Source organism: Neolamprologus multifasciatus, chromosome 1, assembly GCF_963576455.1.
Source record: "Neolamprologus multifasciatus chromosome 1, fNeoMul1.2, whole genome shotgun sequence".
NCBI classification, from domain to species: domain Eukaryota; kingdom Metazoa; phylum Chordata; class Actinopteri; order Cichliformes; family Cichlidae; genus Neolamprologus; species Neolamprologus multifasciatus.
Genome location: NC_140439.1, coordinates 36,895,798 through 36,920,653, shown reverse-complemented (window position 1 = coordinate 36,920,653; position 24,856 = coordinate 36,895,798). Strand labels below are relative to the sequence as shown.

The following is a 24,856-nucleotide window of genomic DNA, read 5'->3' as shown; positions in this document are numbered from 1 at the left end:
CTAAACAGAGCGCGTTGTGTGTGACGTCTTCTTTTGCGCATGCGGCCGCTTTGAGCGTTCACACTAGAGCGCGTTTGCTGTCACATTTTATTTGTAGTGTGAACGAGCAGACAAAAAAATCGATTTGATCAAAAAATCGGAATTGAGCTTCAAGACCTGCAGTGTGAACGTAGCCAAAGTCTCACTCTGGTCTGCAGACAAACTAAAGTGATTTCCTCATCTCCTGTATCAGGCTGTGGGACAGCAAGCTTTAATATTTAAATGTATCTGGTTTAAAGTTTCAGAGCTCTTCTGTGCAGTCATAATTTTGGAGAGCGCACGCAGCCGTAACATTATTAACTTGAACTGAAAACAGGCTGAGGAAAGCCTGAACACTGTTCATTGTGAACCTCTTGGGTCGATTATTTATCGAAGCTGCATCAAGCTACACAGAGTAGGTGAGCACTTGAAGTCGGGCACAAGAGTAGCATTAGCATTCATGTCAATTTTCAAAATAAAAGACCAGGTCCAGATTAAACGCTCCACTTTTGAACAGCTTCTGGTGGGATTTAAAATTGTAAGGAGGACGGAACAAAATTCCATCAGGGACGCACAGAAAGCAGGAGACAGGAGGAGGTTTTAACTATTTATGGACGAACTCGCACTTAATGTAGTAAATAAGGACAGTTATGGTGTTTACCTAAGGCAGGTGTGACGTGTGCAGCACGTAACAGTATTAATGAGCTCAGTTCGGCCCCAATAACAGCGTGAAACAAACGGTAATAATCACCAAAACAAAGACTTGTTTATGTCTGCGTGAGCAAACCTGAGGCATTGCAAATTACACTCCTTCCTCTTTACGTGCTACAAACTAACCACGCTCGCCTCGGTGTTGCACATTAACCCTGCTTTCGTCTGTGTGCTACATAATAATCCCAACTCACTTCTGCATTTTGCAAAACGTTCTGCTTACTTTGTCATGCTACAAAATTACCACAAACCTCTCAACAACTAACCCCACTCACTGTGGGGGGTTGCTAACGTACAGACCCTTTCCAAAAATTTGAATATCATGGAAAAGTTTATTTATTTCCATAATTTCATTCAAAACTTTAAACTTTCATAGATTATAGATTCAGGGCCCACAACTTAAACGATTTCAAGTACTTAGTTGTTCATTTGTACATAATAAACCCACGAAAACAGGATTTCAAAAAATTAGAATACTGTGAAGACCAGTGTTGGTCAAGTTACTTTAAAAAGTAATCAGTAACTAATTACTGATTACTTCCCCAAAAAAGTAATCCCGTTACTTTACTGATTACTTATTTTCAAAAGTAATTAATTACTTAGTTACTTTTTAAAAACATGATTTACAACCTGAATAGGTGATAAAGTGATAGATCTTTCAGCTCAATTCTACTTTTTCTGCATAATCATCATACAAAATGTAATCAAATGGAAAAGTCTCTTTTTAAAACTTGTTTTATTAGTTTTAATCTTTTAACTTTATGCATCAAGCAAAAATTTCATTATATGCAACATTCTCTGACTGGAAGAAATTAGTTTAACATTTAAACCTATTTTCTGCACATTCCAGCACATAAAATATTATTTTGTGTGTGTTTACACTCAGTCTTTCAAATAGATGCAAGTAAAACACAGCAGAAAATAAATAAAGTCAAAGACTAGCGGTCCTGTTGCTCTATTTTCACCTGTAAAGCAGGAGTGGGGTAGGCGGAGGGTTACCCTGGTGCAGGTGTGCAGCGGTCACTGGAAGAATCCGCGAGTTTCTCTGTGAGTTTCCCATTACGTCGTAGCTACTCGGTGCTTGCTCGGAAGTTTAGGGGTTTTTTTCACTGTAAAAAGAAGTTTTCTTCCCACGCACAACGGACACTAATGTTTTTGTCACTTTTTATGGAATCAAACTCAAAGTAAGGTCAGTACTTCCACGCTTTAAACGCTGCACGCTCATACTCTCTCCCGCACTCGATATATGATCCATTGTTGATCTGCACACAGCTGTTGTCACGAACGTCGCACTCGCTTACGTCACTGTCATGAGACATTCTCGCAAAAAAATCACTGTTTTAGTAACGCAGTAACGCAGCGTTCCTATGGGAAAGTAACGGTAATCTAATTACCGTTTTTGCAATAGTAATCCCTTACTTGTACTTTTTTCAAGTAACGAGTAAAGTAACGCGTTACTGCCCATCTCTGGTGAAGACATCACCATTTACTTCTCAGTTTTTGCAGGAAAAAAAGAAAAAAATAGGATGACATCAAATCAATCAAAATGTGGTATTTTCAAAATTATATGTTAATCTTTAATACTTGGTTGGGAATCCTGTCACCTGAATCACTGCTTTGATGCGCCGTGGCATTGAGGCAATCGGCCTGTGGCGTTGATGCAATCAGCCTGTGGCTTTGCCTGGCAGTAATGGAAGCCCAGGTGTTCTTGATGCTTGCTGACGGCTCTTCTTTGTTTTGTTCTGGTGGACCTCATTTTCCTCTTGATACCCCACAGATTCTCAATGGGCTTTAGGTCCGGCGAGTAGACTGGCCAGTCAAGCACTGTGATGGCATGGCAGTCAAACCAGGTTTTGGTGCTTCTGGTGGTATGTGCAGGGGCCAGGTCCTGCTGGAAGATGAAATCTGCATCTCCATACAGATCCTCAGCAGAAGGAATCATGAAGCCCTCTAAAACATTCTGGTACACTGTTGTGGTGACCTTGGATTTAAGAAAGCAGAGTTTACCAATACCTGCACCGGACATTGCACCCCAAAACATGACTGACTGTGGATATTTCACACTGGACCTCAAGCAGCATGGGTTCTGTTTCTCACCCGTCTTCCTCCAAACCCTTGGACCTTGATTCCCGAATGAAAGGCACACTTTACTTTCATCAGAAAAGAGGACCTTTGACCACTGGCCAACAGCCCAGTCCATCTTCTCCTTGGCCCAGTTGAGTCGCTTCTGACGTTGGCTCAGGTGCAGAAGTGGTTTTGAAGCTTTGACTCCTGCCTCGTTTCACCCTTTCTGGATCTCTGACAGATTCTTGAATCTTCTGTCTGATAATCTGCTGAAAGCCACCGTCATCTCTTCTGCTGGTGCATCTTCTACTGCCACGTTTTGCCCTTCCTCTAGACTTTCCATTGATATGCTTGGACACAGCACTCTGTGAACAGCCAGCCTCCTTAGCTATGAACCTTTGTGGCTTACCCATCCTATGGAGGGTACCAATGATGCTCTTCTGGCCTGTTGTCAAGTCTGCAGTCTTCCCCATATTGAACCTAACTGAGGCAATTGGGTCAAAGTGAAGCAATTTAATGACACTTGGGAAAACCTGTGCAGGTGCTTTGAGTTTAGTAGATGAGTTGTGTGTGACACTCAGTTTAAAACATTCATGCCCTGTAAAATTTGGGCTGAGTTGTTTTTTTGTTAATCTGAGGTGAATTTAGTGCATTTAAATAAAAATCCCAGAATGGATGCCTCAGTATGGGTGAAGCGTCTGTATCGGTGGAAACCTGGGTATGAATGAAAGCCTCAGTGTGGATGTGTGTTGTTTCGTGATGTAGCCCTCCCCAACCTGGTTCCTCTTGTTCCCTGCAGAAGCTGCACACCGCCATATTTGATGCTCAGACGGCACAGCGGCAGCATCGCATGGCAAGACAGAAGTCACAGCGCTTCCTGAAACTGGGCAACAAGCAGTGAGGTCACTTCCTGTCTGCAGCTGATTTGCAGTAAATATTTGGAAAGCTTGCAGGAAGGTGAAATGTGTAACTGTTGCTTTAAGAAATGTAAACGGATTTATGCCGGCACACACATGTGTTCAGTTAAAATGTCCAGTCAGACATTTGGGGTTTTTTCATCATGCTAACATGCTAACAGTGGGAAGCTCTTACTTATCAAATTAAAGAATTATGGGATTGTAGTTTTCTTTTTTGTTGATTGACACAAAAAAGCTGGACACAGCTGCTGTGATGTCACTCGTTGGTTTCTGTAGTTCCGGTTTGAAGCTCAGCTTTGTGTTTATGAAGAAAAGAAAGTTGACCTGTGAAACTACTGAATGAGAACAATGAAGGAAGAAATCATGTCACAATATTATGAGAAACATTTAATTACGTCCAAATATCTATATATGCTGGTTGGTTATTTTGTTTTATTACCTTAATTTGTATTTAATTGTTTTTAGTTTAAGTTGTGTTGGGGGGTGTCATCGGCTAGCTGCAACACTTCACGCCCATGATGAATCTATAAAAACACATTGCACTAAAAGACTATTTGATCTGATTGCTAATATGAATGTTGTTGTTCATGTCCAGTTAAATAAACACAAAGATCTTCTCAGTTTATCATGAAATAATCCCACTGTTTTCTTAACATCTACAGTGAAACATACAGTCAATGTTAACTATTCCAGTTTGACCTGCAGATCTGTCTGTTTAAACGGTGCAATGAAACATGTTTTGTTTTTTTTTTCCCACAAAGACCAGATGAATGTGTTTACATCGTTTCAGACCTGCTGAGTGAAACGAGGAAATGTTTTCACTTTATTTTTATTGGGTTTTTTTGCTGTAACCAAAAGTCTGTATTTGTCTCTGTGCTGATGTTGGGCAGAAGGAGCTCTTTTCTATTGGAAAAGAAAACAAAATACACTGACCTGTAACCTGAACAATTTTCTATAAAGATGACATTGAATTACTTCTGGTGGATATTGTTGTTTTCTGGGGGGATTTTTATGAGTGAGAAATCAGCGATATCACAGCACCTTCTGGGATGTAATGACAGCCGTCAACTTTTATTTTACATCAGATTAAAGTTCACTATATTGCCAATGCCAAGAGGCACACTTATTACTATTCCTCGGGGCCCATTGACATAACTGGGAAAGATTTATTTGTGGTGTGTTGGCTCCATCTTTTGGTCCCATTGAAACGAATTTCAAACTTCATTTGTGGTGTGTTGGCTCTCTCTAGTGGTATGCCGGCAGTGGATTACCATTTATTACTCATTTGGATTACTCATTTGGATTACCGTAATGACGACAGTATCAACGGCGCGCACAGTGTCGCTGCTTTCAGGAACCATTCGAATTTTTAAGGTTGCGCGAACCATTGAATAGTTAGGGTAATCGCAAGGGTGTATGCTTGGTGGAAAACTCCATATCCCACAATTCATAGCACGCCTCTGCCGAGTCAAACAATGGCGGCCACCACTTCGTTTTTATTTTGCTCTTATTAGTGTTTCTAGGACGCAAAATAAACTTTTAAGATATTTTCAGGCGAGAATGTAGCTGTGCAAACTTCAAATATCTGCTCGTTTTATCAAGACATCCCATATTAGCAACAGTGCTCTGACGATGTTACTGCCGCATGGCAGCTAGCCGGCTAGCTAGCTAGCACGCTTGGCTGAAAAGCAACCTGGGCTGCCTTACAGTGACAGCGGGTCACGCTCGTTTCACCCCGGTCTTCCGCAAACACTGGTGTCTCAGCTGGACTTATTTTTCTTTATATGGGCTGATGTTTCATTTATTTGTCTTAGTAACGGTATAAACAGTGAAAGGTGGTGGATTGTCTAGATGCCGGTCATGTGAAAAAATAACTGGTGGTGGCTAACATGGAGCTCCAACAGAGGGAAGCCAGCCAGAAGACATGTGGGAGAAAGAGAGTCCCAGGCGGCCACTGAGCGACCCCCAGTACTAGTGTCTGGTGAACTGAATTTCAGGTAAGACATTATGTATATTTTCGTTGTGCTGACTTTTTACAGTTACAATAAGTCATACTGTGCTAGCTAGCATGACGGACTTTCTATACAGCTGGGTGGGTGCTGTGTTACTGATGGTGAACTTTACTAATTAACCTTATGGATACAATAGAATTGCCAACAGAATGTCCCGCATTCAGAGAAAATATTATGTGTTTTGTATTGAGCTGAAAAGGAACACAGTTTGTCCCGTACTTCAGCTACAATGGAAAAAGACACAAAGCTGGATTTATTCTGTCATTAAGCTGCACAGCAGACTCTTCCCCTGTCATTCTCTGGCCTGTTGCAACTTCAATCATGAAACTGATAAATGATCAGCTGATCAGCTGCCCGGGAAACCAGCGGATGTTGTGCTAAACAACAGCAGCACTTTAAGCTTGATCAGCTGTTGTTAGAATTCATTTGATTTTAATTTCTAGTATCAGCTGATGTTTGCTGGAGCCACAGCTGTAAAAGCGGCTGGTCGAAACCAATAGATGTCCTTACTGAATCATCAGAGCTGAACAGGTGATGGAGAAACAGGTGACATGAATGAGTTTAAGGGAAGTTATGAACTGTTTCTGAGAGACAAATAACACCAAGCTCCTTTTCTGTGTAGCTGACAGCTGGTAACTGTGCAGGGGCGGATCTAGCAAAGCTTTGCCAGGGGGGCCAGGTAGGGCATTAACAGGGAAAGGGGGGCACAAAGATATACTTTTCTTTCCTACTCTCATATAATATGTCTAGCTTTTATTAAATAGTTTTCTGAATCTTACAACCAAAGTTTGTATAATAATCCACAAGATTGGCTGTAGGCCATTGTTAATCATTCAGAACACTGTGTAAAACTAACAAAAAACAAAAAGTGAATGCAAAAGTGCATAAATATTTATTTTACGTGTTTGATGTGTGTGGCGGGGCGTGGTCTGCAGTGCCGCTGCAGGGGAGGTGGACCCACCTGAGCGGCATCTGCAATCACGCCTCTCAGGCGTAAAGTCTGTGCTCTCTCGGCTGTTTTTTTTGGTGTGTGTCGGGCTGTGAGATGAAAAGCTACAACCGGCTGTGTGGTTACACCAACCATGTGTGGAAAGTGGTAAATAAAGTAATGCACACAGTAGCATAGGCACACTTCTTCTGAAATTTTCGCTTTCTAGTTTTGTTTTGTCAAACTGATGGATACAGAAAAAGACAAAACGCTGAGTAAATGAGCAGAAGCCACAGGTCTGCATCGTGAAGCAGGATTTAGGGTTAACGCGTCGAGGTTACTGCTGGATTTCCATGGTTACGTTAATTATTTTTCAGTTGAACAACAATTTAAATATGAAAAACCTTTTATTGGGTCAAAAAATCATTTGGTGAACTGAGATGATCTTTTAAAGCTTTTCTTTCTGACCAGCAGGAGGCAGCAGAGACTCTGATCTCTCACTCTGACGACTGAACCTGGATCAGTTTCACTTTGAGCACTGGGGGAGGTCCAGTCGAGTTTACACCACAATAATGTTCCACTTTAAAGATTTATCTCCAGCTACGACACAGAGAGGAGAAAAAGAAACATTTTAACTGATGTGTGCAACAGCTGTTTACAGCACACACACACACAACCACACACACTGCGTAAGGTTGTCGCTGCAGGTTGTTGTCATGGCAGTAGGCTAAAAAAAAATGGCTGAAGATGATTTCCAGATGCTGATGTTTCTGCTGACTCGTTTATATTTTTAAAACGGAGCTGTGAGCTGATTGGTCCATTTTTAAGCTGAAGTGTGAGTCATGGGTCTGCACCTTAAACTGACCCCAAGTCAGTTTACATCAAACTGAAAACCTGAAGACAGACAGTGTAGGAGGAGTTCCCAGTGCATCATGGGTAGGTTCCTCTCAGTAATCTGATCTGAGATCTGCAGCTGAGACAATGGAAACATCTGGAAATTATTCATCAGAGAGCAGAAACAGACCTGAGCTCAGCTGAAGGAGATTGAAGCAGACCACTGGGGCTCCACTGGGCTCCACTCTGAGTCAGATGTTTCTGCTTTATCGGGGGGTTCATCAGAGATGATTACCCACTCTGGAACTGGAAGTCAAACTGATTGTAAGCATTTCACATGTCTAAGTTCTGACTGAATCTGAGAAGAATCACAGGTTTTGCCTCTGTGGGTGTTTTCATATGTAGTTCTCTTCTAAATGGGATCAATAATATTTGTCCTTATTTTTTTGTCATATCTTTACTGTTGCATTGGTGGATGTTCATGTTAGACATGGCCAAAAGTTTAATTAATGAGGCCACTACAAGTAATCCCTCTGAACCAAAAGCTCAGGCCACACTGCTCTAAATGCTCAGTTTCAGACAGTTTTTTTCTAGTCTTGGTCAAAGGAGCTTGCAAAGAAAAGCGTCTGGACTTCTTTAAGTTACTTGAAGACGTTTCACCTCTCATCCGAGAAGCTTCTTCAGTTCTAAGGTCAAATGGTGGAGAGTCCCAGATATAAACCTAGTGGGAGTTTCCCCCCACAGAGGGACAAAAGGACCCCCTGATGATCCTCTAATCGCCTGAGCCAAGGTGTGAAACTGGGTGTGGGTCCCAATCAGCCAGAGTTTCGGGTGAGTTCATTGTGAAACCTGGCCCCACCTTATCATGCGAATTCCTAAGGTCAGATGGCCCAGGATGTGAGTGGGCCATCTGACCTCAGGAATTCGCATGACTTTGACTACGATGACCTGGATGACTGAGAACCTTCACAGACATTTCTAGTCTTGGATGTGTGTGATGTCAAAAATGGACGGTAAGAGTATTCCCAAAGAGCTATTAGCCAAAATCTCACCATCATGTGTGCCATACCTTTAAAACATTTGAGGACGTTGGACAGGTGGACGACAAACGAAGTGGCAGGCCTAAAAAAATATCTGCAGCTGATGAACAACAACTAAAAGTTGTGTCTGTAAGAAAGCAAAGATCTGATACAGAAATGTCTCAGTGGAAAAGTGACGGTCAGGCAGCCATTCTTAATGAAGGGAAACAGGAAAAGCCTGAGGTACACTTTGCCAAATGAAACATGCAGATGACAAAGAATGAGATTTGCCCGGCTTAACAACAACTGCCTCTGGTTAATTAACCAAAGAAAATGAAAATAAACATAGTACTCCATGAGGTGTGCTAATCAGGCTAATTGAGGATGGGTGATTGAATGTTGAGAATGCCTACTGTTGTATAGTATGAAAGACTGGGGTAACAGTGAGGATGCAAAGAGCAGAGGTAGTGAAGGTAGATGTCATGGTGAATTGGGTTAAAGGACTCAGGTGCGAGACTCCTTGCAGAGTGACAGTGAATTTATTCACAGTGAAAAAATAAGTCAACAGTTCGAGTCTGTAATCCAAAAGGGCAGTGCAGTGATACAGTGGCTTCTCCCCGTGGTGAAAATGCAGTGACAATCCAAAACAACTCCTTGTGCCCGCTCCTCCTCCGATCCCTGGATCCTGGAGGCAGATGAGAAAAACACACACATAGTAACGAAAACGTTCTCTCTCCTTCACAAACTAGGTATGCTAATCGCGACTATGCTACCCGGTTTAGCTCAACGTTCCAGCGTTGGTTGTGACTCGACCGCACCGTTAAATAGGTCTGCTTCGGATTAGTAGTAACCGGTGAAGTGATTAAGCACAGGTGCGACGATTCCAGCTCAGGATACTCCCCCCGGGTCAGCTGCCGTTCCGTGCCACGGCTTCCGGAAGTACACGTTGCCGCATACAAAACTCACATGCACAGGATGGAGAGGAGAACACCACAAAGTACACACAAACACAACAAAAATTGGCAAGGCAACCGGCGAGGACCGTCTAGCCGTGACAGTGGATGAGTGTCAGAGCTGCACAGAGCAGGTCAGGTACGACAGTGAGTGTCTACAGCCAACTGTAATGGTAAATGGCCTGTATTTTTATAGCACTTTACTCGGTCCCTAAGGACCCCAAAGCGCTTTACACTACATTCAGTCATCCACCCATTCACTCTCACATTCACACACTGGTGATGGCAGCTACATTGTAGCCACAGCTGCCCTGGGGCGCACTGACAGAGGCGAGGCTGCCGGATACTGCGCCACCGGGCCCTCTGACCAATGGTAATGGTTTAGGGCTGCATTACAACCAGTGGTGTCTGGGACTTTTTCACAATGTATGGAATTATGAATGTGAGAAAGGACAGTCAGATTTGGATTCACCATAAAATACAGTCTGGAAAGAGTCTGACTGGCAACGGCTTCATTTTTTAGCACGACGATTAATTTTCATAAGGCCTTCATAAATGTACATCAGTGCAATCTCAGGATCATGAGGTGACGTCCAATCCAATGTCCAATCCGAGGTGACAGGATAAAGCATTAAAATTGTTTGTGATGAGTGAAGTTCAGAGTCACAGTCAGCTCTTTATTATTGATTAGCGATGGACAAAAGCGCGCCTCTCCTCTCAGAATAACTCTGACGGACAAATGTGACTTCAGGACCTCGGTCGGCCAATATCTCCTCATTCATCCTGTCTCTGCAGAAAAATGCTCTGATTTATGGTTTCTATGACAACAGTTTGACAACTTCCTGTTCCCACAACAGCTGAGAAAGGAAGTGAAGAGTCATCGCGTCTCTGCAGGTTATCATCGCGTGACGACTCTTGTGGTTTTATCGAGTTTGCTTTTTTTTGTTTTACACAAAGAGTTTGCTGTGAGTGAAGGTCAGGTGGAACCCGTTTTTATCCAGCTGCTATAAATATGAACATGTGAAGCAGAAATGAGTTCATGGGGAACAGACCGAAAACAGCTGCTCAGAATACAGAGGAGTGGAGGGAAAAAACAGAGCCCAAAACCAAAAAACAACAGTTCAGAAGGTCGACCGGGCCTCAGGGCAAAACTCAAAGGCTGGCGGCAAAGACAGAGACGTTCTGGAGGCCGGCTACGTGGCCAGCGGCGCAGAAGGAGCAGTTCTGGAGGCCAGCCGATGGAGACGGTGGAGCTTTGGAGGCCTATGACGTGGTCAGATGAGTAGACAGACAATCAAGGGCGGCTTTGCAGGTGGCCGCCAACGGAGACGGGCCTGCTGGCTTGGGTGGAGCAGGATCAGACAATGGAGCGGTGAACTCTGTGTTGGGTGCTGCACATGGCAGACAGCTGGCTCAGCCAGCAGTGGTGTAAGGAAGCCAAGAGACACTGGAGACTGGGCCTGCTCTGCATAACCAGCTTAGGAAGACGGGACCGAGTTACACCAACAGAATCATTAAAGAGTCTTTTTATCTGCTGGATCGGGGGGGAGATCTGCCAACATAGGCTGGGGAGAGAGAAGGAAGACAGAATAAAAGACATGCTGTGGAAAAGACCCAGAGGTTAATAACTAGTATGATTCAATGCAGAGAGGTCTATTAACACATAGTGAGTGAAGAAGAAACACCCAGTGCATCATGGGAATCCTCCAGCAGCCTACACCTATTGCAGCATGACTGAGGGAGGATTCAGGGTCACCTGGTCCAGCCCTAACTATATGCTTTAGCAAAAAGGAAAGTTTGAAGCCTAATCTTAAAAGTAGAGATAGTGTCTGTCTCCTGAATCCAAACTGGAAGCTGGTTCCACAGAAGAGGGGCCTGAAAACTGAAGGCTCTCCCTCCCATTCTACTTTTAAATACTCTAGGAACAACAAGTAGGCCTGCAGAGCGGGAGCGAAGTGCTCTAATAGGGTGATATGGTACTACAAGGTCATTAAGATAAGATGGGGCCTGATTATTTAAGACCTTGTATGTGAGGAGCAGGATTTTGAATTCTGGATTTAACAGGGAAACCACAGACATGATTGGTTGACATGACAACGACGAGAGGGAGACTGAGGACATAAATACTATCAGGGACCAAGCAGCCAAAAACATACAAGCACAGGTGTCATCTTCTAAAAATGGGGTTTATTATACCCCCCGAAAAGAAAAAGTTACTACAAAACCTCAAAATAATGGAAGCGAGCTATTCTAAGAACTAAGTGGGCAACCAGACATAATTCTACTCCAAAAACAACAATATTTTACAAGATATCATAACTCAACAAACTGACCTCCACAATAAGAGATAGCTCAGCTTATATAGTAACTGAATGAACTATTTAAAGGCGAAAACACAGAGACAGTAACTAAACATGACACAAGAAGAAACCCCGTTCCCTCTGTGTGGTTAAGTCCATTTTGTTGGCCTCTGCGCTTAAACCAGCTCCATCCTTAGCCTCCTTTTACTTAAGTCAGGAAGGATTGGAGCACCAACCAGGTACCAGAGTAATTCAGTTGTGTGATCACATGCAACCATCACCATACACAGAGGATAACGAGGGAATAGACTACAGGTGGGAACACAGCTGAAACTGACTGATGAGACAGGGGAAGCAAAACTGAACAGGATGGAAGACTATCAAAATAAAACAGGAAGTAACAAACACAGAGACCCAGGCAGTGACACATGGACTAGCCACTAGAACAGGAAACAGACATGCACATGAGACTATGACAGACAATGAACAGGGCAGAAATCAAGAATTATTAATACAAGCTCAGAGGCACTGGAAATGGCATAACATAAACAAAGAACAGAAGCTCAAACCCAAAACTCATGATAACAGAGACAATAACATATTTGGGAACCTCACATCATTCTCTTAAACGTTCAAAAATAAGTCCAGAACAAAAACTCAAATTCCTGGGTTATAATTTGAGATAAAGTACAGAAGCCAACATGCACTGTTCAAACAATAAAGTTGTTTAAAATATTACAAGTGTTGCTGAAGGTTTGCCCTCATCAGACTTACGGAAACAACTAGATAAAGTTAGATTAGCACACAAGCTGCTGTTTCCAGTCAGTAAAACTGATTTCCAGATATTAAAAAAATGTGCTGGATGCTGAAACGTTTTCTTTAAATGCATCAGTGACAAACAGACAGACAGACGTTCACTTGACTAGGTGCATCCTGGCTGTGTTTACAGCAGCACTGCGTTCACTGTAATCAAACTTTAGAAATGAAGAGTTTCCTGTTTACTTTAACCTTCCTTTAACTCAAACATCTGCAGGGGTTTGTTTTTCCTTCTTCAACCGTTCAGGTCTGAGGCTGACTCACAGTTTCCCATCAGGCGTTTAAACTTCAGCACTTCTAGAATTCAGATTTTTTGTTGCGTCCGTGAAGGTAACACAATGAGAAGCTTGAGAATACATGGCGATATTGATAGTTAATTAACCTTTAGTTACTGGTTACTGTAATTAAATAATGAAGTGATCATTAATTGTGTAAACCAGATCCAACTTTAGAGTAATAGCCACATAATGTGATGTTTATAATATCTGTTTTGAAGCACGTAGACGTTGGCAGATGGAGTTCAACACTGTGAACGTTGGTGTCCTCGTTTACTTTTACCACCTTTAGGCACTAAAATAGTTTGGATTAAAATACAACAACTTATGAGCGAGTACTGCCTCCCGATTGGCTGGACCTCAGCATCACGGGACGAGCAGCGATGATGATGATGATGTTGTGTCTTCAGTGCACTTTTGTTCTGTCCTTTCCAACTTACACATGTACTCTGGAGAAGGTCTTTTATTTTGTATATTCTCCGTGTGTTCACGTCTTACTTAGTGGTTTTATTAGAATTTTTTATTTTTTTGCATTTCAGTGTTTAATAACAACATAAAGAATCTGTGTTTGTTTCACTAACAATGAATTTACCGTTTGTTGCCAATTTTTATCATAAAGTGTTGCGACTGAAGAACGAAACGTGTCAAACACAACACGTTTGCAGGGTTTTCTTGCTGAACAGCAGCTTGCTGTTTTATTTCAGGTAATTTTCAGTTTTATTGAGAACATTTACAGCCTCACAGCTGCTGTTTAATACAAAAAAGGATCAGAGGAATTTTCTGCTGCTGATCAAATGCATCCACAGTTCGTTCAGTCATTCTTGTATCAGACTTTGGAGGCGATAGGAGAATAATATTTTGCACATAATTGTGCAAATGCATTGGGAAATATTATTTCTACATATGCAAGTTCAGTTCCTGCCCTTTTTTAACCTCTTCGCTGTAAACCCTCAGCTTTGCCCAATTGTTCCAATGATGGTAAATTCTTTTAAAAAATGTATCTCCTTGAAAAAAAGCATTCCCATCAGACAGTCAAGGCCAAGGCACAAAGGCCATTTTGATTTGCCAAACTTCCTGCGTGCATTTTTCCTGAAACAGGAACTGAGGTTTGATGATAGCTGGAGGAAATATCAGGATTTAATTCCAGGCTTTGCGCTTTCTGCAGAAACTGATGATTTTCTTTTGAAGCTCTTCACTTGTCTCAGGTCTGTCAGCGTGCTTTCATTTGATGTACAAACTGGTCTTAACCCGTTTTAATGGCTGTGTAACAGCAGCCGTTCATCCTGCAGATGGTCTGACTGCAGCTTTCTTTAATGTGTTACTGGATTTACTGGTGTATAAACTTCTAACAGGAGCCAGTTTGAACACCAGTGAGTCACGGTGTTTGTTCTCTGCTGGAGGTTTGACTCATTAAATCAGATCCTGACACACATTCAGGATCACAAACAAGCCTGGAAATGATTTTGCACGCTGGTTTGCTCCACAAACTGCTGACGTCTCACAGACCTGGAGGACGGAGGGGGTCGTGTGCTCTACAGGCCGTGAAAAACTCTGGATGCAAATGATAGTGATACCTGGCTGCACTAAAAACAAAAGCTCAGGTTTTCAGATTCTCTCTCTGTGTTCTTTAGTTTTTCTGCCTATAATTTTCCACCTTCCTCTGTGTTTATAGCAGCAGGTAAAAATACATGTAATTACTGTAATAACACAGTAAAACTGTGTGCATTTGGCAGGAAGTCACAGCCTCACAGAATTCTGTGAATTAAATCACAATTCTGGTGAATCATCGTTTCGAAATGTTTGCCTCCTCTGTCCTCCTCACGCTGGAGTTTAAACATTCAGCCTCCCAGCAGTGCTCCTGATTGGTCAGTGACATTGTTTGTTGTCAGCAGCTAAACATGTTGCAGGCTTAAATCTCCTCCTCCCCCCATTATTTCCACAAAAGTTTCACATGTAAAAATTGTCTAATCATGTGCGTCCGTGTTATCCGCATGCAGATGGCAGAGCAGGTTGGCTGCTCGTGTCTGCGTCGTTCGAAATGACCGCAAAGTGTTGTTGTGAGGGCACAATTGGCTCAGAGTCCGCTGGCAGAGTCCTGAATGGATTTATAATGTGGTAAAAACACTGTTGGCTGCGTGAGGGTGAGGATGGTGGGAGGGAGCGTGAGGAAGGGAGGGTGGGTTGGGGGAGGTAATGACTTCCAGCTGCCTGAGGCTGAGCAGAGGAGGATGTTCGATTTCTACGCCATCAGAAACTGTGGCCTGCTGAGCCCAGCATGTTCGAGCTGGACTGAATTAGTTTAGTCCGTGTTAATAATATTGTTAATAACTGTTTTCATAAAATATATTAGGGGGGTCCCTGCAGCCCAATTTCTTCTGCAGGACTCAGATGTCTTAATTAGTTGGACTGAACGTGCTCAAAGGCAGATTTATCAGCTTGAGCTCGTTCCTGTACAAGCGGAGAAGTAATATTAGAACAAGGCTGATAACAAAATTAATGGATTCTGATCTTTTCCTCCATGCTTTGTTTGGCGTATGCAGGAAACACGATATTGTCTGGTTTAATGTTGCAGTTTGATTGATGCTCACCATGAAAACACCTCCTCACTTCCAATTTGTGCTTCCTACAGGAAATGTATTTTTACTTCTTGCACGTAAGTGTAGCCGTGATGTCACAGTTAATTCTTTAAAGGTCATTTTTTGAGATAGAAAAAACATTTTGTGCTCATAAATATTTATTGATTAGCGTGTAATTACATTTTCCAACCAACGGATGCAATTTCATTAGCTTATAATTAATTCATTAAAAATAAATCGGACAGAGTCCCAGGTTCTGGAAGCTACCATCTTCAGATGGTTGAGCTGGACGTTGCCGTTCTGCGAGATCAGCTGCAATGGTTGTACACCAAAGCCAGAGGAGAAGAGAACTCGTAGGCATTCATGTGCCGTGTGTCTGCACCTTCAGACTATAGATAGAGGCAGCGCCACTGGTATCAGGATAAAATGTCATCTTCTTCCTCCACACCTCAGCCTTATCTCCTGAACCAAAGTCAAGGCTCTAACACATGAAAACGTGCATAAACATTCTTATTTATTCCTGATCGTATCCCAATTACTTGTCAGCAGATTACACATGTGACCCTCCCATCTCTAAACAATGACTGCTGGTTATAAGCTAATATTGTTCCAGCTGTGTTAGGCTTGAATGTCCTAAAAATCACACTTTCCCTCCGATGAAGTTTGAATACTTTCTTACATCATTTATTCGCTCAGTGTCAATCCAACAATGTTAGATCCACTTCAAAGACAGTTTCCCCAACACTGAGGCAATAACAGCAGCACTTACCAACAGAAAATCTGATATCCTCAACAACTCGCTTGAGTATTGTTGTCATCTTTGACTCATTCACAGCCTCCTCCACAGTAAATAGACGTGGTCACCAGTAGGGATGGGTACCGGTACGGTTCTGACATAAACGGTAGTAACCAGACCGAAAAGCAGCGCACATTTTGGTGCTTTTTTTCCCCTGAGATGTCATACACTTTGAATTCTAGCCAATCATTTTACCTTTCCAAGGATAGTAGGCGGGTCCAGGTACGTACGTTCTTTTAGAGCAGAGCTACAGATTGAAAATGCCCAAGGCAAAGCGGTCAAAAGTCTGGCTGTACTTCACAGCAAAAGATGCAAACTCAGCAGCTGCAACAAGTGCTTTAAGCTGATATTGTGCAAAGGAGGTAACTCTTCGAATCTGATGAAACACCTGGCGACGCATAGCGGGTTTTTTTAAAGCCGAGAAATGCGCCGTATTTGATAGCTTGCTGCGAGACCTCACACCGAGCGCATCTACTGCGGGTGTGGTGCCTGTTATCGACCCGGAGTTTGCAACATCCCCCAAAAACCCGAAGAGGAGAGTCCTGGCCCCTAGCCCTGCCAGTGTAGCAGAAATGATGAGGATGATGATGCAGCAGCAGCCGTTCTCTGCGTGAGTAGCTTAATGTTGTTTGTGTGTAATTTACATTAAGTAGGCTAACCACGTTATTACATTAATGCATGTAAGGTGAACTAGCAAACACCGTTGTAGTTACATGCGGCTGTCTTCTTGTTTGATGGCAGATACTCCCTTCACCCTGGCCAAAAAAGCTAAAATGACCAAAGAAAAAGTGGGAAACAGTTAAACATGAGAGGTTTTTGGACAAAGTTTGTGTTTTTTCCATTGATTAAGCACTGCTTCTAGCCAAGAGTGATACCATATATGCCCCATAGCTGCAGAAAAGGCTAACATTGTTATCTTTTTACAAAAAAACAGCTGAACATGAGAGGTTTTTGGACAAAGTTAGTGTTCTCCATTCTTTAAGCACCGGTTTGAGCACCGTTTAAGCACCGGCACCGTTTCAAAAGTACCGGTTTGGTACTGGTATCGGATAAAACCTAAACGATACCCATCCCTAGTCACCAGCTGAGGTAAACAGAGGCAACAGATGAACGGCAGCCGAAGTTGTTTGTCCTACAGCGGCCACCGTAGCTAGGAAGCCACTTCTAGTATAATATTCTCTGCTATACTGACTAGAAGTAACGTAAGGAACATAGATCTGTCCAACCACCACTGGGGCAGCATTAAGATGTTAAGATGCCAATGCTTCCAACTATCCGACCCTCTCCAGGATCTTCCCCAGTGCCTCTTCTTGATTGAATGTTATCAAGTGAACCCAGGCACCCGTCAAAGGAAGCTCAGCACTGTTTGCATCCATGATCTTATCAGTGGAGCGGTTTGTGGACCTGAGTGATCCCACGAGATAGTTTATGTTTTCAATCCTGGTAGGGTCTCCCAAGGCAAAAAAGCCTCTGATGAAAATATCTACCTAGAAACGTCGTTCAGAATAGGGACACTTTGGTCCCGCTCTGAAGCCTGGCCTGGGTGAGGGGCTGATAAGCTAGCACATGGCCTCCAATTATTGACATAACTGTAATGCTGCTATTTATTTACATTGTTTTCCTAATTTTATTCAATATAATGTTTTTAAAGTCACACAGTTTGTCACATCTGTGTGAATTATGAGAGAATATTTGTTGCCCATGGCTTCATTCCTTCCCAGAGAGTTAATAAAAGTATTAAGTTAGTTAAAGCTGTTACCAAGGTTATTATCGTTAACGAAAACTAACGAAATAACGAAAACTAGAAGTGAAAAAACATTTTCGTTAACAGAAATAAAAATAAAAACAAAAAAAGGAAAACTAACTAAAACTGGAATGAGTGTTCACAAAACTAACTAAAATTAACTGAATTTATAGCAAAAATGTGTTTAGTTTTCGTTGATGTGTGTGTGTCATACAATAGTCAAGGGTGAAAATGAAGTTTAGTTTCCAGGTTTTTTTCTTGCTGTGTCTCATTATGCCAGCAGGTGGCAGCACGTTAGTCGAGTCGTCTGTGTTGCTGCTCCGTCCACGCACAGAATCATGTCAGGAAAAGTCGGGAGAAAGCGCCAGAGTCCAATTTGGGATTACTTTGAATATGACTGTGTTTTGGATAAAGCAAGTGTCTTGTAGTGGAAACAGACAAATTATGAGGGACATTTCTAAAGGGAAAAAAATCCCACAAACCTTAAAGTGCACTTGAAAAGCTCACACAAGAAGGCTAACCTAGCTTAGCTTGAGAAGGTAAGGGAGCACACTCAACCCTCATCCCCAGAAACAGAAGCTAACACCAGGCAAGGCAGCGTGATGCATCCCGAGACAACAGGACGGGGATATCTACACAACTGTGTGAGTCAATTACCTTCAAAAAGTTTATCAATTCACTTGAACCAAAATTACGAACACCCGGTGCTGCAAGAGTTAATAGTCTCATTGGGGCCAAGATATACGTTTTATAGTTGCCTGGTATCAATGGTTGTTCATCTGCCTTTATTTATTTATTTAAAGAACCCATAGGTGGGAATGTGAGTTGTCTGTCTCTGCATGTTAGCCCTGCGACAGACAGGCGACCTGTCCAGGGTGCAGTATGGTAGCTGGAATAGCAACATACCCAAGAATGAGCAGAATGACTGATATGATGAAACTGGGATTTTGTTACACTTAATTATTGCAAACACGACTAAAACTATAACTGAAACTAATCGAAACTAAACTGAAACTAAGGATTTTCAAAAAATAAAAACTAAACTAAACTAGCAAACAATTGGTAAAAACTAATTAAAACTGATATAAAATTGAAAATCTGAAGTCAAAACTAAATAAAAATAAAAACAAATGAAAATTGCAAAACTATTAAAACCCTGGCTGTTACAACACATCAGAAAACATGATGTTCAATCATACGTTGGAGTGAGGAGGTTGTGATCTTTCACAGCCAGCACAGAAAGTGTTTTTTTAGACTCTGGGCTGCTGGGTGAACCAAGTCTGTGACATTTCTGTATTTCAAAGTCTGCCACAGAAGAGAAAGCTTTCTGCTGGGACTCTATGGGTTTTAGAGCTTCTTCTTTCTAAATGACAAACACAATGTGTGATGAGGTCTGAAAAGTTTAGTTTGGTGATGTGGTGGTTTGGTTTTGTGGTTTGGTTTGTGGTTGAGGTCTGATCTGGATGCAATAACCAGAACATGACGCCTACATAGTTTCTTTTCCACAAACTGAAGGTGATTAATGTTCCCTGGATCTTTTCTGGACTGATGAATATGATGCTAATGACGAGGAGGAGGAGAATCATCTGCTTGGTTCAGAATCTCCGCCGCTCTGTTTCAGCCCGTTCTGCATTGATTCTTCCACCTTAACCTCTGCAGCTGCTGAAAAGAAAAGATCCTGAAGGAAGTAAAATAAACAAAGGGGAAGCAGAGGGTGGGGGTGGAGGTGCAGAGCTGAGTGGAAAAAGCAGGGTGAGGGTTAACTGGGGCCCCAGGTATGTTCTCCACCCCCAGCACTGTTAGCTCAGTTTAGATTAGCAGCCCTGCAGCAGACTCAGACTAAATATGCAGCTATTTCGGTTAAGAGGTTGATTCAGCTTGAACTGAATCAACCTCTTAGAAACATCCTGCACATTCACAGAAACCTGCAGCTCACAGCAAACTTCATAAACACCTCCAAACATTGGCACCGAATTTAAGGGAGATCAGACAGAGCGGAGACTCGTCGGTTTGCTGAACACTTCAGTTAAAAACAACAAAGAGCTTCTGATTGGCGTTTGCCTCATCGGGTAGTCAGATGTTCTCCTGGACGGACTGATGCCTGTTTCTGGTGTCAGATTAACACACTCGCTGATCCTGATACTGATGAAGACAAGCACAGGTCTGATTCTTAATAAAACAGGAAACAAGCTGATTGATTCACTTTTCACTGCGTAGCTAATAAGTCAAATATCAGAAAGAAAAAAAACTGAATTAGGGCAGAAAGCAGGATGATGACAGTCTTAGAAAATTCAGTTTAAACTGCGGAAACCAGCCTTAGAAACCAGAAGGAGACGTACAAAGAGACAGATAAACAAGAGCTCGAGTTTCATCTCAGCTTTTAAGGACATTGTGCTTAAATTCAAAGCAGATCATCCGTTTTAGTGAACAGCACGCCCTAAAATCAGATATGTGCTCTGGTCTGCAGAGCTGTTTATCTACTTCGATGAGTTCTGTGTCAGTTGCTTGGTGTGAGTTTCTGAAACGCAGAGATCTTACTGACTACATCCGCCAACAAAAAGAAGTGCGGCTGGCTAACTGTGTCCATCAGGCATTTCTTTTTAGGAATCGAGTAATAATTTCTGGGAAGAAATGTTACTGCTCAGTAGAGGTGGGAATCACCGTACATCCCACGATACGATATTATCACAATACTTAACGCACGATACGATATTGTTGCAATTTTTTTAAATATTTTGCGATATTCAGATTCTGTACATAAAGGTAAACTTTATCAATATTCATTTTATCTAATATCAAAGTCTCACACTCAGTCTTTCTCTCATTTCAGTTTTATTGTTGACAAACTGAACGGTTTGTATTACAGTCTAGTCCAACTTAACTGAATCAACCATCTGGTACAATTATAGCTATTCTGAACTATGCAGTTTATGAAAACTATGCAGCCCCTTCAGCAACTGAAGAATTTGAAAGTAAATTAAAACAAAATATAATTTTACATTAAATAAAAAAGTTTTAAACTTAATTAAAATAAAACATGTCTTAAATTAAAATAAGTAAACTGTCATGTTTATTGCTGCCATAAAAAAAGTTAAACACATTTGGACAGTGAAGGAATGTCAGGATTCTTGCTCAGAAAAAGGATCAACATGCTCTGAAGTCAAAAACTTTTTTTGTAACAAAATATCGATTTCTGCTGTCCCTGTATCGATACATTATTAGCAAACAAAATATCACGATGCTACACAGTATCGATTTTCCCCCACCCCTACTGCTCAGTAAGTATTATTTCTTTAATTTGTTAATCTTTTAGCACTTGGAGCACTGCAAGTCAAAGCCATGTAGTTCTATTATATAGACGTGCCTCCATCTGCTTTTCTAACAGCTTGTCCAATTTGTGGTTGCAGGGGGACTGCAGTCGATTCCAGCTGTCATGTAAAAGGGGAGTTAGACCCTGGACAGGTTACCAGTCCATCACACGTTCAGAGTTAGGCCGTCTCTTTGAATATCTCCAAAACTGGACAACAGACTTAATCTTGATGGATAAATATTATTATTTAGTTTAATTAGTACTAGGAAATTACTGCTCATAACACAAGTAGAATACTTACAGTCATATGAAAACGTAAACCCCATAATTGAGTAGTTTGTAAAACCGCCTTTAGCAGCAATAATTTCAAGTAATGGTTTTCTGTATGACTTTGTCAGTCTTTTACATCATTGTGGAGGAATTTTGGCCAACTCTTCTTTAACATGTAGCTTCAGGTCATTGAGGTGTGCAGGCATTGACTTATACATAGTCCTGTTACGATCCTGCCAGAGCTTTTTATTAAACACTTTAGTATACAATAGGGGTGGGGGAAAAATCGATACTGTGTAGTATGGTGATATTTTGTTTGCTAATAATGTATCGATACAGGGACAGCAGAAATCGATATTTTGTTACAAAAAAGGTTTTTGTGCTCTGACTTCAGAGCATGTTGATCCTTTTTCTGAGCAAGAATCCTGACATTCCTTCACTGTCCAAATGTGTTTAACTTTTTTATGGCAGCAATAAACATGACAGTTTACTTATTTTAATTAAGTTTAAAACTTTTTTATTTAATGTAAAATTATATTTTGTTTTAATTTACTTTCAAATTCTTCAGTTGCTGAAGGGGCTGCATAGTTTTCATAAACTGCATAGTTCAGAATAGCTATAATTGTACCAGATGGTTGATTCAGTTAAGTTGGACTAGACTGTGATACAAACCGTTCAGTTTGTCAACAATAAAACTGAAATGAGAGAAAGACTGAGTGTGAGACTTTGATATTAGAGAAAATGAATATTGATAAAGTTTACCTTTATGTACAGAATCTGAATATCACAAAATATTTTAAGAAATTGCAATAATATCGTATCGTGCGTTAAGTATTGTGATAATATCGTATCGTGGGATGTATGGTGATTCCCACCTCTAGTATACAAAGGAGTCCATGGTTCACTCAGTGACTGCAGGGTGTTCAGGTCCTGTGGCTGTGAAACAACCCCAAATCTTCACCCTTCCACCACCGTGCTGACAGTTGGTATGTGGCATTAGTGCAGATATCATCCAAGCATGGTGCTGCGCATCTCTAAGTTAGCTTCGTCTATCCAAAGGATGTTGTTCCAGAAGTTTTTTTCAGACGCAACACTGCACTTCTTTTTAGACAGAAGAGGTTTTCTCGTGGCAACCACTCTGAACAAGTCTTTCTCCAACCGCTGACATTAACTTTAACATTTAAAATGCTAACTAACGCCTGTAGAGTCTGACATGCAGTTTCTCTGAGCTGCCTCGTCTGACCTTCTGGTACATCCACTTCTGCATTTATAGAGATGCTCACCTGCCGATCATCAGTTAAACAAGTGCATCTGACCAGCAGCATCTGCCTCTTAATTCCACTTAATACCTCTGGAAGCAAAAAGGATGTTGTTAATTTTTCACACGACTGCATCGAGTGTGAAAATGTTTGGCTTTTTTTATATGGCAGTGAAATTCCTTCACACCAAATCCTAAAACACGACTTTAGAAAGAGCTCTTTGTCAGCTAAGGAATGTGTTTGGAGACGAGCACACACGAGAAAGAGTATGTACATTGTGTATGTACAGTATGTATGTGCCAACAGCTGTTTGGTGGTTTCTGTCCTCACTGCAGCTGAGTATGTTCACGTTCCTCTTCGTCAGTGCCCCCCCACTTCACTCCTCCTCCTGCTGAAATCTGTCAGTCACACACAAATGTTTCCACCTCCGCTGTTGAAATTTGGTTAATTTGTGGTGGTCGTGTTTCTGGCAAAGCAGCGAAGCTTGGAATTCCTGACCCACTTTCCACTGCCCGCACATTCCCCAACATTCCCAAGCATTCCAGAAAGCCATGATTGATATCAGTCAACGATCAATCTGAAGCAGAGGACGGAGAGCTGGATTCACGCTGCATACCAAAGGTGTTTAGACGAGACACGCTGAGCTCATGTAAAGCAATTCAGTTCTGATAATTCACTGTCACACAGTGATCCGTATATGTCACTCTGGATCCACAGGAAGACCTGCTTCACGCGTTAAAGTTCATTTATAGTAGTCACAGTGTTGCTCTACACATCATAACCAACTCATTGTTAATGGGACTTTGAGCTAAATTGGTTTCTGATGCTTTTATTTTGATAAGCTGCAAACCTCTTTTCTCCTGATTTCTCAGTAACAACATCTGTCAGTGGCGCCGGTATAGCTCACCGAGTCGAGCAGTAAGGACATTGCAGAGGTTCAGATCCACCCCGAGGCCAGTTGCTGGATCTCTTCCTCCCCCTCTCTCTCACGCTCAGCTTTCCTGCCTTCTCTCCACCGTCTATTCTCAATTTAAAAAATAAAAATAAAACATATTTCATGACATGATAATGATTGTTGTTTGAGTTCCAATAAGCAGGCTGAAGGCAACAAAGAAGTGCCCAAAAAAATGCAGTTTGTTGCAGGCTGTTTCCAGTGAGTCAGTCCCCGTAGACTCCCATGTTAACATGTCTGAACTGGTAATTTACCAGTTCATAATAGCTGCACAGCGTCATTTTAATATAATGCTCTCATGTAAATGTTATTAAAGCTTTAAGTCATACAGGATTGGGAGTGATGATTCTTTGACTGACAGCTGGACCAACAAATAGCCAGTTGTTTGTTACTCAGCATTAATTATCAGGCATTTGTACAGTTTGTTTAGCGAGCTTCTCACCCAAATATTGAAACAACATGCTAAAGCTGACATTTTTTTTAAAAAAGCCAAAAGCTAATGGTCCTGTTGTTTAGCCAGACCGTTAGTTATTATATACAGTCAACAATGTAAACACATGTGAAGAAGAAACACTGTGAAAGGTCCAAACACACTGTAGATGTTTGCACTGTGGAGATAAGGGTGGAAATTAATGTAATGACATTTCCTTCATTTCTTCTTTTTTTTAAGACAAACAATGAGAAGAAAAAAAGATTTATCACCGGCAGACATCTCGCTAAAACATGTCTTGCACTCTTTTTTTCTATGACCTTTGACCTGACTGATAGAGGTCAATAGTAGAACACCTCGGGAGTTTTTCTGGTTTTACAGCTGCACTATTACAGGAAACTTTATTGTTCCAGGCAATGGAGTCGCCGCTGCCCAGGGTTTTGTCTGTAGGCTTTTTCTTTTTTGTTTGTTTCTTTATTGTAGCCACAGTGAAGATGATGGCGGCTGATAACTGGCTGGTTTATGGCTTGACCCCAAGCACTGACTGCCAGGTGATTGCCTGCAGGACAGGTGATAGGTGATCATCATCCAGTCTGTCTGAAAGCCAGGAGGTTAACAAAACGAGTCACGCTGAGGCTGCAGACACAGAAAGAAAGTTCTCTTTATTTTAAA

General features: G+C 41.7%; 1 protein-coding gene across 8 annotated transcripts in view; it reads left to right on the top strand.

The window, feature by feature from the left end:
• vps13c (vacuolar protein sorting 13 homolog C) overlaps positions 1 to 4,684 on the top strand; it is a 68,246-nt gene extending 63,562 nt beyond the window's left edge. For all 8 annotated transcript variants that reach the window (XM_085182901.1, XM_085183120.1, XM_085182975.1 and 5 more), the window contains one exon: positions 3,593 to 4,684. In XM_085182901.1, coding sequence (XP_085039027.1) covers positions 3,593 to 3,694 — 102 coding nt within the window. In that variant the 3' untranslated portion in view covers positions 3,695 to 4,684. The remainder of the gene's footprint in view (positions 1 to 3,592) is intronic.
• The last annotated feature ends 20,172 nt before the right edge of the window (positions 4,685 to 24,856 follow it).